General features: G+C 34.4%; 2 protein-coding genes across 2 annotated transcripts; both read left to right on the top strand.

Moving 5' to 3' along the window:
• The first annotated feature begins 1,942 nt into the window (after positions 1 to 1,942).
• Positions 1,943 to 6,408, top strand: LOC108202885 (nuclear transport factor 2). Its single transcript, XM_017371484.2, has 4 exons — positions 1,943 to 2,712; positions 2,807 to 2,955; positions 5,721 to 5,795; positions 5,874 to 6,408. Exons 1-4 carry the CDS (start codon positions 2,046 to 2,048, stop codon positions 6,237 to 6,239), a joined length of 1,257 nt encoding a protein of 418 aa, XP_017226973.1. The 5' UTR covers positions 1,943 to 2,045; the 3' UTR covers positions 6,240 to 6,408.
• A 4,910-nt stretch (positions 6,409 to 11,318) lies between these two features.
• LOC108201722 (thioredoxin H2) lies at positions 11,319 to 12,353 on the top strand. Its single transcript, XM_017370007.2, has 3 exons — positions 11,319 to 11,539; positions 11,666 to 11,788; positions 12,055 to 12,353. Exons 1-3 carry the CDS (start codon positions 11,396 to 11,398, stop codon positions 12,190 to 12,192), a joined length of 405 nt encoding a protein of 134 aa, XP_017225496.2. The 5' UTR covers positions 11,319 to 11,395; the 3' UTR covers positions 12,193 to 12,353.
• Positions 12,354 to 14,688: the final 2,335 nt, after the last annotated feature.

Raw genomic sequence — 14,688 nt, 5'->3', positions numbered from 1 at the left:
TGCATTGATGCAATCAGATTTAATAGAAACCGGTTTTACAGAGACGGTTAGATAAACCAGTCTGTCCAAAATTTTAAATTTTTAATATGTTAGACCGGTTTTTAGATGGATCTTTATTATATTTCAATATTTCCATCACTCAAAATCCCATCGAACTCTAATATTATGTTGAGAACTAGTTAACTAAAATTTTAAAATAGAAAAAAAGATCTCAAATAAATCTTCTATTATATTTCGACAATTCTGCATAACAATATTATTTAAGAAAATTATTAGGATACCGTTATATTTCTCTCACCATTTTAATATTCTACCATATAATAGGCTAGCATGAATCACGCTTTAGCCTTAAAAATGTTTTGTCACAGGAAGGGAAAAAGATTAGAAACTCAAAAAATGGGCATAGAATCGTTGTACTAGAAATGTATTGTGATAAAAGTGGAACCATTAACCATACATCTCTTTCTCGCAGGTGTCATGGGCCTACAATATATTAGTGGAGCTCGTCACCTCCTTGGTCGACTGAATGACTGAATGATTCAGTGGACCTCATTGCTTTGACTCCTGTCCTTACGTACGGTAGGAGCAGTCTGCGTTTCATGTTACTCTCGAATTTTGATTATGTCCATCATTTACACATAAATTCGGATGATATGAAAATATATATATATGAATTGTGGTTTCACAGATTAAATTTTCTACTATTTCGTGCACTCTAGAATAGTCTGATGCAATAAAAATCAAATAATTAATTAATATTTTTGATGTTTATATGGTTTAATACATAAAAAAATTAATATGGTTTGATGGATATTTGAATGGCGATAGAGATTATTGATTGACAAGAGTAAGAGTGTTTGTTGGATGTGGGAGTAGACGGCTATCTCATTGATTTAAATTGATGCTTTTGCAGACAATCACTTCAAAAAAATTGGAGGAAGGAGTCACTAATATACACCTGCATAATATACACTTGCATGAATTGGAATTCAAACGTCCCGACATGATTAATGTTCGTATAACTAGAACATAATATTTATCCATATTAAAACTGAGGTCGGTTTCAAAATTGCATCTTAATATTTTTTTGACTTTTACGCACTTATGTTCTTGCAAGTTTACTGTCTTTTTTATTGGTCAGTCAATTTATATGGCTAAATGTCATCAATCAGTTCTGTTAAAGAATCATATACTTTTTACATTTAGGGAATGATGTATATGTCTAATAAGTAGTGTTTCAAAAGTAGTGATTAATATGATTCCTTTTAAAAAAGCACAACTAAAATTAAGATATGTTATGCTTTAAATCGTTAATTATATGTAAAAATTTATTTTCATTTTTTCACTCATGAATTACAATCCAATTTTGTAATTTTATATATTGGTATTGCATCGAGATGTTTATGATATAAAATTTATTTTATTCTACAAATATTAATTTTAAATCATTAATATAATTTTTATAGATTGTCACACATTTATTTTATCTTATAAATACTAATTTTTTATAAGCTATCGTAACGCGCGACTTATTAACTAGCTATATGTAACTAACTATATTTTCTTAATAGACGTGTTTTTTCTCAAAACATAAATTTGCAAATCCAATCGTTTCATATTACCACAAGAAGTATACACCACCTAGTTATCTAATACTCCCTCCGTCCCCTTTTACATGTCCCTTTTGAAATTTTTTTTTGTCTCAAATTACTTGTCCACTTCTCTTTTCAAAGCAACTTTTTGTATGTTTTTTCAAAATGTAACAACTTCCAATGTTTGACTAGGATATATATACACAACTCTATCTAATTTATTACATTTATTAGGGATATGTATGAAAACAAGATATCCACCTAACATTTTCTTAAGATGCGTTATTTTTTCAAAAGGGACAAGTAAAATGGGACGGAGGGAGTATTTTATTACCAAGCCCCTCTATAAAAAAAACCCCTTTTATCCCCACCTGATCACAAAACCCCCTTTTCGACCCCCAAACCCTAATTTTCAAAACCCTAATTCCTCAATTCGTCTCGGAACCCTAATCAATGGCGGCGACGGCGACGAGCTCCGACGTGTCCGACGGCCCAGTTCTCAATTTCATCAACAAACGCCTCCGTGCGCTGCGCAAGAAGCTCAATCGCATCGCCCAAATGGAAGAAGCAATTGCTCAGAAGAAGCCGTTGAATAAGGAGCAAGAAGAGGTGTACAAGTCGAAAAGCTCCGTCATTATCGCGATTGAGGAGCTGGAGAAGATGAGGCAGCCGTTGGCAGCTGCTGTGGCTGAGGAAATCGATCTCGCGATACGGGTCAAGATCAAGAATGGGGAGGAGAATGTGGTGGAGGAGAAGGGGATTGGTGATTCTGGCAAGATGGGTGGTCAAGATTTTGGGATTGAGGAGGTTTTGAAGTTGGTTTACTTTGCGGGGTTGTTTGATGTGAAGAGCTTGAGTGATTTTGAGAGGTTGTTGTTGACGCGGAGTCACGAGAGAGGGTGTTGTTTGAGTTATGATCATGTGACGGATGAGGATGTGGGGAATGATTTGCTTGGGGAGAAGGATTTGGATATGATTTCGAGAGTTGGGAGTTTGGTTGTTTCAAGGCCGGTTGAGACAGGTTTGTCACATAAGGATGCGTTGGAGAAGTGTGTTGAGCATGCTAAGCTTTGGATTTCGGGGGCTGATCAGCCTATTGAGGCGGGTTCGGATGTGACATGTAAAGTTTTATTTGGTTTAGTTTTCGTATTCTTTTGATGAATGTTTTATTTGTGTTTTGTGTTTGAAATGAATTGTGCGTGATGTTGTTGCAGATGCATTGTTGAAAGAGAAGCTTGTGAAGATTATGGCTTCTCCTTATGTTACAACAATGCCGGAGATGAAAGCGCAAGTTGAGGTAGCTGGAAACTACGGGTCCTTTCAGGCTCAAGGGGAAGGGTTTGATGTGCAGTATCAACAAAAGGTGACAACTTTGTCCTTGTTTATTTAAGTAAAGTTATTTGTTGGCTCAAGTGAAGTTATACATGTGCAATTGTGCATTAAGATGAATTTTTAGTATAGTTCTCATGTGAAGGTCAATGACTTATATGTAATTAATACATTTTTTTGTATGAAGAGGTTTTTTTTTAAAAAAAAAATCGTAAGCAGTAAATTTTGTTAAACAAATATAACCTATCTGGCAGCTAATTGTAGAGCAAGTACAATAGGTTACCTAAATGTGCTCCAAAACTCATATTTAGGTAATGTATCAAAAAAATGTTACTCTCAACACTATTCTAGTGATTACCTAAATCACCAGCACATCCCCAAATTTTCTAACCATTACCTATTTTTAGGTAACCTCTAGTCATTACCTATTAAATATTTATGAATAAAAAATTCGTCTCCCTCCTTTCTTTAACTTTTCCCTCCTTTTTCACCTTCTTTCTCTCAAATTTATTATTAAAATAATAATAGTTAACAAAAAAATAGGGATTGCTATTGGAGTTGACACTGAAAATAGATTCTCTAAATCACTAGGACTCACTAGGATCCATTATTTTATATTATTAATAGGTAATGAGATAGGTGACCTACCATGTTGCTGTTTTTGGGTTTTTGGATTTATAACTATCACAGTGTGTGTGCTCTAGCTGAAGTAGCTACAGTTGCTCATTTTCTTATTATATACTAGCTTAGCCCTCACCATTTTTGCCAGGACAACAGGGTATTGTTGAAAGGCACTTTTGTACTAGTATTTTTGATTGATGGGTGTAGTGTAGTATGTGTATGAAGCTTCTTGCCTGTTACTTCTAACAATTTGAAATGTTTTTTTAAAACTATTTTTAGTTGTTTGTTAAACATACTCTTGCATTTTCTTTTTCGGCCTCATCTTTTTTCCTTCTTCAAATTTTGACTAAACTAAAGGAAACAAGGTCTAACAAAATCTTTTGTAATCCCGGTCTTGAATTTTTTTTTGGAGATATTTGTATACTCTGACGGTTACCCAAAAAAAGTTATATAGGGTGTATCTATGTCGATGATAGGGAAAGCAATTTCCCCAAGAGGCCTATTGACTGCTTTATATCTCACTTGAGTATGGCACTAATTTGAGTGAGTCACAGTATATTGGCACCTTAAGTTATAGTATTTTTTATTTCTTGCTCTTCTCATTAGTTTGGATTTCAATTATCTTCACAAATATTCAGAGTGACTTTTGTCTTTTGATATAAGTATTTTTGTTGGCCTGAATATATTGTTGAGGCTTTAGTGGGTTTAATGGTATTTAACATAAATCTGGGACTGCACTTGTATAGCTACATCCAGACTCAATTTGCTTATAGCTGCTGCGGTGCTGACTTGAAAACTGTGTTTTTTTGAGTAAGTTATATATTTTTTTTATACAAGGGGAGGGGACGACGGGTAGCGAGAAATCGATGAACCATGACCATTGTCATGTTGGAGAGCTGCCTTTACAAGTAGGCTAAACCCTTGACCTCATGCTATTATGTACTAAGCATGTATATATATGTATGATGTGGTAAGCTTGTTAGAAATGTAAAAAGAATAAGAAGATCTAGAAAGAAATTGAACCATGACCTTTGTCATGGTGGAGCTGCCTTTATAACTTGGCAAAACCCTCACATCATTTTGTTTCTTGTACTAAGCATTAGTAGTTGTGAATTGACTTTTAAGTAATATCAATTAATCTCAAGAAAACATTACGATATACATGTATGATGTGGTGAACTTGCTGGAAATGGAAGAGGAAGGAGGAGCTTTAGAGAAGTATAAAACTCTAAGCCTAGTCTTGACCCACTGTTTGCTCTACCATCTTGCCTAAACTCCAGTCTACCCTTGCTAGTCCATGATCCATGCGTTGTGTTCTCTTATATAACTGGATTCATGGAGCCATACATTGAAACATACAAACAGTGAAATACCGATCCAATGTCATATTGTCATCTGGTTCCTTGGTACTTCCTTGATGGAACTGGAGGAAGAAGAAATAAATTTGGAAAAGTATGAAACTCTAAGCCTAGTTTTGACCCACTGTTTGCTCTACCATCTTGCCTCAGTCTGGTCTGCCCTTGCTAGTCCCCAATCCATGAGTAATGTTCTCTGATATAACTGCATTCATCGAGTAATACTTTAAAACATACAAACAGTCAAATACTAATTTTATCTCATCTGGTTCTTTGGTGTTTACCTGGCTATTATCCGTGGATCTGTTAAATATGTTTGATCGTTTAATTTGAATTTGCTTTGCGCATTTTTTTGGGGGTTATAGTTACACTAATGAGCAATCTTATCTTACTATTTGGTTTATATAGTGCTTATCTCAAAAGTCCTGTTAACACCGATGAGCAATCTAATTTAATTCTTTTATAGTGCATATAGTGCTTATCTCGGGATTTCTGTTCCTTTTTAACATTCGCTGCTAGCAGAGGCAACAGTAGCTATTAATCCTTTTCAGACTTAAAACAAGTCTAAGTACACAAATGGATGATTGTCTGCAGCTTCTTGATTCTATTCTTTAATTCTGGTCTCATATGCACTACGTTTTATGGCTCGTATATTTTGTCCCACAACCTCTGTTATACTGGTTGGACATTCATTCGTGTCATGTTAAAGCAATAAATATCATTAGACAATAACAATTATGCCTATGAATTTGTTTTGGCTTGTCATTTATATATATATTTGATATATATGATTTTTTATTTTCTTGCCTGTCAATGTCTTCAGGATGAAGAATTAGCAAATCATGAAGTGAATGGATCTTCTGATAATCAGGGTGGTCTTGTTGATGGATCGCAGAAGGTATGGCTTCTGTTTCGGAATTATTTGTGTCCATAGAAGTGTTGTGCTTGCCATTTTTTTAATCTTCTGCTTTTGTAGAATGAGTATGAGGTTGAAAACTCGACAGAGCTACCAGCTCAATCAGAGTCGGTCCAACCGCAGCCAGAATGGGAACAAAATGTTAGAGACGTGGAATCAAAGGAGCAACAGTTTAATACGCGGAGGCAGTTCCAAAACCAACGAGGTGGACGTGGCGGGGGTGCTCGTAGGGGCTATTCCAATGGCCGTGGTGGGGGTGCTCGCAGGGGAGGCGGGCCTTACCAGAATGGACGCAATCAGTACAACGACCAGCCTGGAAATTACTATCCCAGAAACAATTATTATAGCAATAGAGGCAGCAGGGGAGGCGGTAGGGGTGCCGCTTCCAACTCCAACTATGGTCCCGCAGTTCCATCAGAATCTTGACCTTCCTACTCGTTTTTCTGTCATGAAACATGTTTTGCTTTTGTGTGAAACATGGATCGAACATGGGTTGCTGTCGATGAGTGGTAACACTCATGACCCTTTTGTGTAGTTCAATCAATGGAGGACTTGTTTGGTAAAAGAGATTTTTTAGCAATGACTTTATATTGAACTGCAAGAATCGCATCTCGGTCTGATTTATGAAAATTATGTCAAAGGGTGGATAAAATCACACCAAAGCCACACCCAGTTCAAAATTTTCGTAGACTGGTTCCAGATTGTTAGTTCAACCTAGTTAGAATGTTACTTCAACGTAGAGATTTTGCTTGAAATGTGGCTAGTTCCCTTGTCCTCACTAAGAAACTATATGGCGTATCGTTAAAATGTGAGCTTATGGTGCTGTTTGGGTGAGTTTAAAATAAGTGTTTCTTGATTAAGTAAAAAAGTGAAGTAGAAGTTAGAAGCAAGTTAAGACTTAGAAGTGATTAAAGTGTTTGGGGAAGTGATTAAAGTGTTTGGGAAAGAAGCTGAAGTTTCGAGAGAAAAGCTAACATTTATAATTTCTAAAAAGTATTTTTGCTTTTTTACACAAATGGATAAGTAAAGCAGAAGCCAACTTCCTATAACTGGTCTTCGAAGAAGTAGATAATGAGCCTGTTTGTTTTAAAGAATCAGAAGCTGCTTCTGACTTCTGCTTCTTTTGACCTGTTTGTCTAAATAAGTAGAAGCACTTTTAAGAAGCTGAGAATGCTAGCTTCTCTCTCACAGCTTCTGCTTCTTTTCCAAACACTTTATTAACTTATTTACTTCTCACTTCTCATCCACTTCTTTACTTTAAGCACGGAATCACTTTTTTTAAGCTTGCCCAAACGGCCCCAATAACTAGGGGGCATTCCTCTCCCGATGAACTCTTGTAAAGAAGTAGATAATAATTAGGGGGGGAATCCTCTCTTGTCAAGAAGTAGATAATAATTAGGGGGTTCCTCTGCCGATGAACTCTGTTCCATTTGACAGTGTTATGTTCCCTGCTGAGTAACACAAAATATTTTGAATCGTCCTCATACACATGTTCATTATTTTTGTTGAACAATTAAAATTATATTATAAATTTTCTGAAAACAAATCCAAAATCAAAACTTGGCTCTGACTCTATTAAAATTCGACATGTACCTTATTGTTAATTTATTTTAATAAATTATAGAATTAAGAATGCACGACCCAGACATTCTGTTCCTGTTCATATTATCAAACAAATGATTCACTCCTGAGAAAAATAATACTCTGCATCCAAGTCATAATATATCTATATAAATGTATTGTGTGCCACCATACAATTATTTTTACATTCAGTTGTCTGCGAAAGTATGCCCTCATCGCTCAAAAATTATTTCGACGAAAAATTTATTCAAATTACACTAGTTTCAATGCCGATAATACGAAAGAATATCAGCAAATTAACATTTACAATGACACTTATGATTCTTGCAAAACCCTCCTTTATGATTGCTACAACCATCGCGACAAGCTTTATCACAATCTTTTTCCGATTTATAACCTGGATTACAATGCATGTTAGGATTGTCATGGCAACATTGAATTTTATTCGAAACTATTTGAACCGGGCTTCTCGTTAAGTCGACTCGGGCTGACGTAACTTGCTCGATGTCTGATAAAAAATACAAATAAACATGTTAATCTACCAAATCCAGGCTAATTACTAAAATACTCCCTCCGTCCCAAAATAAGTGCCGATTTAACTTTTTGCACGTCATTTAAGATGTTAAAAAAACATACTTCGACACATTATTTTTCAAATTTACTTTTTTTGAATAAAAGTATAGATGTTAAAGTTTTATTTAGAAAAAAAAAATTTGAAAAATAATACTATGTCTAAATATGTTTTTTGTGCAGCTTAAATTACGTGAAAAAAGTCAAATTGACACCTATTTTGAGACAGCGGGAGTATTATGATATTATCCGTATGTGTGTGCTGTGTGTAAAAATGTGTACCTGAATTCATTACGAGAAAAGCGACTATTAGTAATGCAGTGATCCGCAGGTCAGCCATTTTTTGCTTCGTGTTATATCTAATTATATGTGGAAGGAAATTTTTTTACTTTAGCGGTAGGAAAACAATGGCCAAAAGCCTGGTTTATATACACTAATAACACATACTTAATACTTTGATCTTGTATTTATTATGAAATATTTGGTAATTGATATGAATTATGGAAAAGAGGTGCATATCTTTTTTTTTATCTGGTACTTAAACAAAGGAATATCTATGTTTCATGCAGTAGAGAGAAAAAGCCCGTGTTTTAATTAAGGACAGAATCTTGCAAATCATCACAATCATTAAGCCGGAAAAAAGAGAACTTATTTGAAAATTTTAATCAGTCTTTTGTGTATGCTTCTAGTGGGATAAATGACATTCCATTCCTCCTCTGAATGGAAAGGCTATTTTCAGTTTTCCAAAGAGACAAATAAGGGTGTTGGTCAAATCTTTCATTTTTTAAAATAAGGCGCTAAATACTTCTATCGGAAAAGCTGATCACAAATATCACATTTTAATCCAACACGTTAGAGTATGTTGCGTTTATCCATCTTTCACTTCTTAATTAACGCCAAATCATCTAGCATTTTGAAACTCTGAACGCTATTTCATTTAGCGTTTCACATTAAAATGCCAGATCGTGTGACAATTTGCAGGATTTTTCAGACCTGAACGCAACACAATGTAGTGTTTCTTTTTCCAAAAATCAAACTACTCGATTATCCGGCATTAATAAGTGATATTTTGAGATTTTTCTCGCAAATAAGTCGGTCAGTTAAAAAAAACTGATATCTACATATCTGTCGTGTTATTAAATATCTCTTGTTTTACCTCATAAATAGTATCATTTATCCGAGATTAACAATTTTTTATAAAACTTGTATTCAAATTACATAGTTCCGACATGGATAATATGGAAGAATGTTAAAAAATTAACATTTACAATGACACTTATTTTGCTTGCACATTGCTCCTTTTCCATTACCGCAATCCCTATTACAGGCCACCAGACATTTTGATTCGTCACATGAGCCACCACGAGGAAGAGGATTGTCCTTGCAACATACTCCCTCTGTCCCAGTCAATTGTATACGTTTCTTTTTCACTGCTCGACACGCTTTTTAAGGCTCTTATAAAACATAGTTCCACAACTTATTTTTAAGATTTTCTTTTTTTGTATAAAAATATAAATGTTATACTTTTATACAAAAAAAGAAAATCTTAAAAATAATTTACAGAACTATACTATATTGAAGCATTAAAGTCCGTGCCGCACCCCCGTCCCCCAATGTATATTATTAACTGGGACGGAGGGAGTAGATACGTATCCGTAACTACTTGAGTTGGGCTTCCCATGAAGTCGTCGGCTTCGGCTGAGGTAGCTCGCTCAATATCTGATGATAAAAATACAAATAAACATGTCGATCTATCAGATGTCGACAGTTGGACACGGAAAATATGAAAATATATTAAAATAGAAAAAACAGGATGAGAAATATTTATATTTGCGTTGGACATAGAGGTTATAAAAATATATAAAAATAAAAAAAGTGAGGATAGTGATGTGACTGATTAAAATTTAATGTATATAGAGGAGAACGATAACGGGATATATAATTTTTATATTATAAAATTTTACTATGTTAGTAAGTTTTGAAACATAAATTATTAGATGAGATATTTAAAAAAGAAAAGTGTAAAGAAATGGTGGGTACTGTATCAACTTATCAATATCAATATGTGTGCGTAAAAATGTTCACCTGAACTCATTACAAGAAAAACGATCATTAGTCATGCCGCGATTCGGAGAGCCATTTTTTGCTTTGTGTTATAGAATTATATGCAGAATGTATTTTTGTACTTCTGGTGTAGGAGAACAATGACCAAATCACTGGTTTATATACAAAAATTATTCAGACTTAACGCTTATGAAAAGTTACATACTCTTTTTTTATAAAACTTATTGAGCTGAAACGTTTTCTTTAATGTTCAAGGTGTTATGACTTTGTTTCATTGCTTACTCAATTGATGATAGTCCTCGGAGTATGCTGCAGTGCTACGCAGGGCCGTTCCACACCTTTTGAGGGCCCAGGGGCGAAAGGAGAAAATAGACCCTAATTTTTTTTACTTCATTGAATTTGATAAAATATGACTTGTAGCAATGCAAACTCAAATTTTAGTCAACTTCAGTAAGAAAATAACTTTAAAACACTCAAATTTTAACAATAATGCAAATAACAACAAATTACGAAAAATAATTTTGCCGATTTAGTGTGTGTATTGGATGTAAAAAAAATCTAAACAAATGCTTGATGACATTTATCAGTGAGTGTGAGTGCATGATTGATAGAACTATTAGTTTAGGTACGGACGTAGTCACTTAGGATAGAATTAGGCTTACTGGACCGATGTATACTAATAACAATACATGGATTATACAAATTTTGGGCCTCTAAACGTTTTGGGCCCTGGGCGGTCGACCTGGATGTCCTCCCTCTGGGCCGGGCCTGGTGCTACGTACCTCAAATTATGTTCTCAAACAACGAAGCAACTGAGGCAACGGATGATGAACCTGGAACACATCCACCAATAGTATAACATCCAGAATTTCTCAATGGAATATCACTTTGTACATTGCATCATCTATCGTGCATTACAGAGAAGCCGCTGTGTAATTTTTGGAGGGAATCTTCTAGAACATTTAGTTGGTTATACTGTACTCAGAAATGTATTCACGGCCTGCAATTCTTCTATAACTCAGATGCTGATTCTGTTACAAAGGAATCGAAATAAAGAACATGTTCGAATAGACACCCTGTACCCTGCACCAGCAATTCCAGTAATCTGTATGATCCATTGACAAAAAAATGTAAAGGTTACATATGATGCAAATTTTGCTCATTTTGACTTTACTAAGGTATCGAATCGTTTACTCCATTATACAATTTATTAAATTTAGTCGCTATGGCTGTCAATCCTATAAAAAGGATTAGCCTGGCATTCATTTTCATGATCATACTAAACTGGGAAAGAAAAAGATTTATTTGAAATTTTCTGGTTACTTATTTTTCCGGTTTGCTAATTTAAGAAAAGACAGAGACGAAAGATGGGAGCTAATCAGTCTGCAGTGTATGCAAGGAATGAAGCTAATGAATTGTTCACGCCTCAGAAGTCCGGGCAGGTCTTGACATTCCATTCCTCTTCTAAATGGAGAAGCCATTTTCAGTCCTCCAGACAAACAAATAAGCTGGTCAGTTAGGAAAACTGGTCTTTATGTATCCATCGTTTGATAAATTTCTGTTGTTCCACTTTAAATAGTGTAATTTATCAGAGCTTGATGATTCTGTTATCTGTATTATTCTATGTTTTTGTGCAGATGGTCATTCATTTTACGGCGGCATGGTGTGGACCTTGTCGTACCATGGAACCAGTCATTCGTGACTTTGCTGCTAAGTATGTTGGTGTGGAATTTATCCAGATTGATGTAGATGAGCTGGAAGTATGCATCTCTCTCTCCCTCTCCCTCCCTCCCTCTCTCTCTCTCACTCCCTCCCTCTCTCTCTCTCCCTCCCTCCCTCTCTCTCTCTCCCTCCCTCCCTCTCTCTCTCTCTCGCTCTCTCTCTCTCTCTCCCTCTCCCTCTCCCTCTCCCTCTCCCTCTCCCTCTCCCTCCCTCCCGCTCTCTCTCTCTCTCTCTGTGTTAAAAGTCCTTGTTACAAAATTAAACGATGATGATGCTAGATTGCTAATGCATGTTGTCCACGCAGGCAGTGGCTCGGGAGTATGCTGTGCAGGCATTGCCAGCATTCATACTGATAAAGAAGGGAAAAACAGTTGATAAGGTTGCTGGAGCGGAAAAGGCAGCACTCCAGAACAAGATTGAGAAGTGCATGTTCTACTTCTAGTTTATAGAACTACAAGTAAACACAAAATAAGCAGAGGAGTGAAATTCGTGCTGTTTGAAATAAAGATCTCTTCCGACCAAGCCAATATTCGATGATTTGTAATAAGATTCTCATGTACCAAGTTCAACTTTTGATAACCTTTTGTAAATTTTTGCATTTCTCAAAGTGATTTTGACAACATGTCAGTCCTATATAGTAAAGTTGTTCTTGAGCGGCTCGCTAACCTTCATAAACTGAAAAACAAAATGCTGAATCCAAACTAAGTTGGAGTTCAGACTCCGTCATAACAAATTAACCTCAAAACCAAACCAGAACTTTGACCTATCAGTCTCACCATACTTTATCTAATCAACTGCCTACTATGAAGCATGAGTGCGGGTGTGGATACGGGAATTCGGTATATATAAAAATATGAAGATTCAGGGTACTTGGCAAATATTAATATATTAAAAATATATATTATGCATGTATTTCAAGAGTTACATGTATATTTAAAACCAAATAATCAAATATATAAGCCTAATATCCTTAACAATTTATAATATAATTATTTAGTAACACAATTATTAGATAATAAGATAGTTAAGTGATAGAGTATTCAACTAATCACGAAATTAATCATTAACAAAAATCCACTCTTTCGATGAAATTTTATTATTCAAATTACACTAGTTTCAATGCCGATAATATGGAAAAAAAAATTAGTAAATTAACAAAAACAATGACACACTTTATTCTTGCACCACCCTCCTTTTCCATTGTGGCAACCGTGGAGACAAGGGTCATTACATGTTGAATTTGATACACAATGCATATTAGGATTGTCATTGCAACATAAAATTTTATTCGGAATTATTTGAATCGGACTTCCAGCAAAATCGACGTAACTTGCTCAACGTCTGATACAAAAATACAAATAGACATGTTAATCCACCGAATCAATACTAATTATTTGACTTTTTTGCACGTATTTTTAAGTTTTTTAACCGCATGTTTAAAATCATTATTTTTGAAATTTTTGTTTTCTCAATATTAATATCAATCATATATTCTTATTCAAAAAAGAAAATTTCAAAATTAACCATTTTTAATATGTGGTCAAAGGGTTTAAAAATGCGTGCAAAAAAATCAAACGACTTATATTTCAAAACAGAGAGAGCAGTCTGATATTATAAGTATGTGTGTGCGCGTGTAAAATTGTCTACCTGAACTCATTACAAGAAAAACGACCATTAGTAATGCTGTGATTCGCAGTTCAGCCATTTTTTCTTCGTGTCACACAGAATTATATTTAGAAGGATTTTTTTTGCTTTAGCTGTAGGAGGACAATTGCCACAAGCCTCGTTTATATACACGAATAACACACACCTACGAGGATGTATTAAATTGAGATTTTAATGAATTATTTTGAATTCTTAAAATTCGAAGATATTTAATCGAGATTTGAAAAATGTAACAGAATCTTGAGATATTCAATTGAGATTTCAAATTTTTCTACAAAATCTGCTGATATTTAATCAGGATTTTAAATTATGTTATAATATCTGTTGGTATTCAATTGGGATTGTATAAATCCTTTAATATATGATGGTATTCAAATACTGATGGATTTTTTTGACTTCATAAATGATGGATTTTGTGAGATTTTTCAATGTATTTTATTGGGATTTTAATCTATGGATTTTAATGGATTGTATGTGATTATGATGGTGTGCGGATTTTTTATAAAATTTCGCGGGGTTGATATAGATTTCTTAGGATTTTAATACAATAAAATTCTTTTTCAATTTATTAAAATTACAATCCAATACACCCCTTTAATACTTTGATATGGTATTTATTCTGATATATTTATTACTTATATGAATTCTGAGAAACATTAATTAGTGCATTGATAATTGAGAATAGAGTTGTGTTTCAAAAAAATCGCAATAAATATAGGGATTTAGTGCATTGAGAAATGAGAATAATGTTGAGTTTCAAAAAAGTCACAATTAATATATAAATAAATTTGTATTGAAAGAAGGGAGGGACAAATATTTTGAGACAATTTTTTTTTCCAAAAAGGACCTATAAATTGGGAGTATTTAGTTTACAATGATTTAGGCGTTTGAATTGTGTGAATCAATTTGATTTTTATGTAGATAATATTTCCCTGCAGAAAACTAGTCGAAACACAAAGAAATGATTAGCTTCCCGAGTTCCTGGAAGAAATCAAAAGACTCCTTGTTCCAAGTCATGACAGATACACTCAGAATGTATCCAGAATGTAACAGCTTGCGCTAAATTTATATCGGTTTTTCTATGGTGTGCCCATGGGCATATGCTAAGCGCGGAAAATTTTGTAATCTCCCAAATACAAAAATTTCCGCGCTTAGCATGTGCCCATGGGCAAACACTAGCCAAACCGATAAAAGAATATGTACGGAATGCTCTTCTTTTTAATTATGAATATCATAAACGAGAGTCATGCTCTGAAGTTCATCTTAATCGACA

This window comes from Daucus carota, chromosome 9 (assembly GCF_001625215.2).
Source record: "Daucus carota subsp. sativus chromosome 9, DH1 v3.0, whole genome shotgun sequence".
In the NCBI taxonomy this organism is placed as follows: Eukaryota; Viridiplantae; Streptophyta; class Magnoliopsida; order Apiales; family Apiaceae; genus Daucus; species Daucus carota.
The sequence above is the reverse complement of the archived record's forward strand: the minus strand, read 5'-3'. Positions and strand labels throughout refer to the sequence as shown.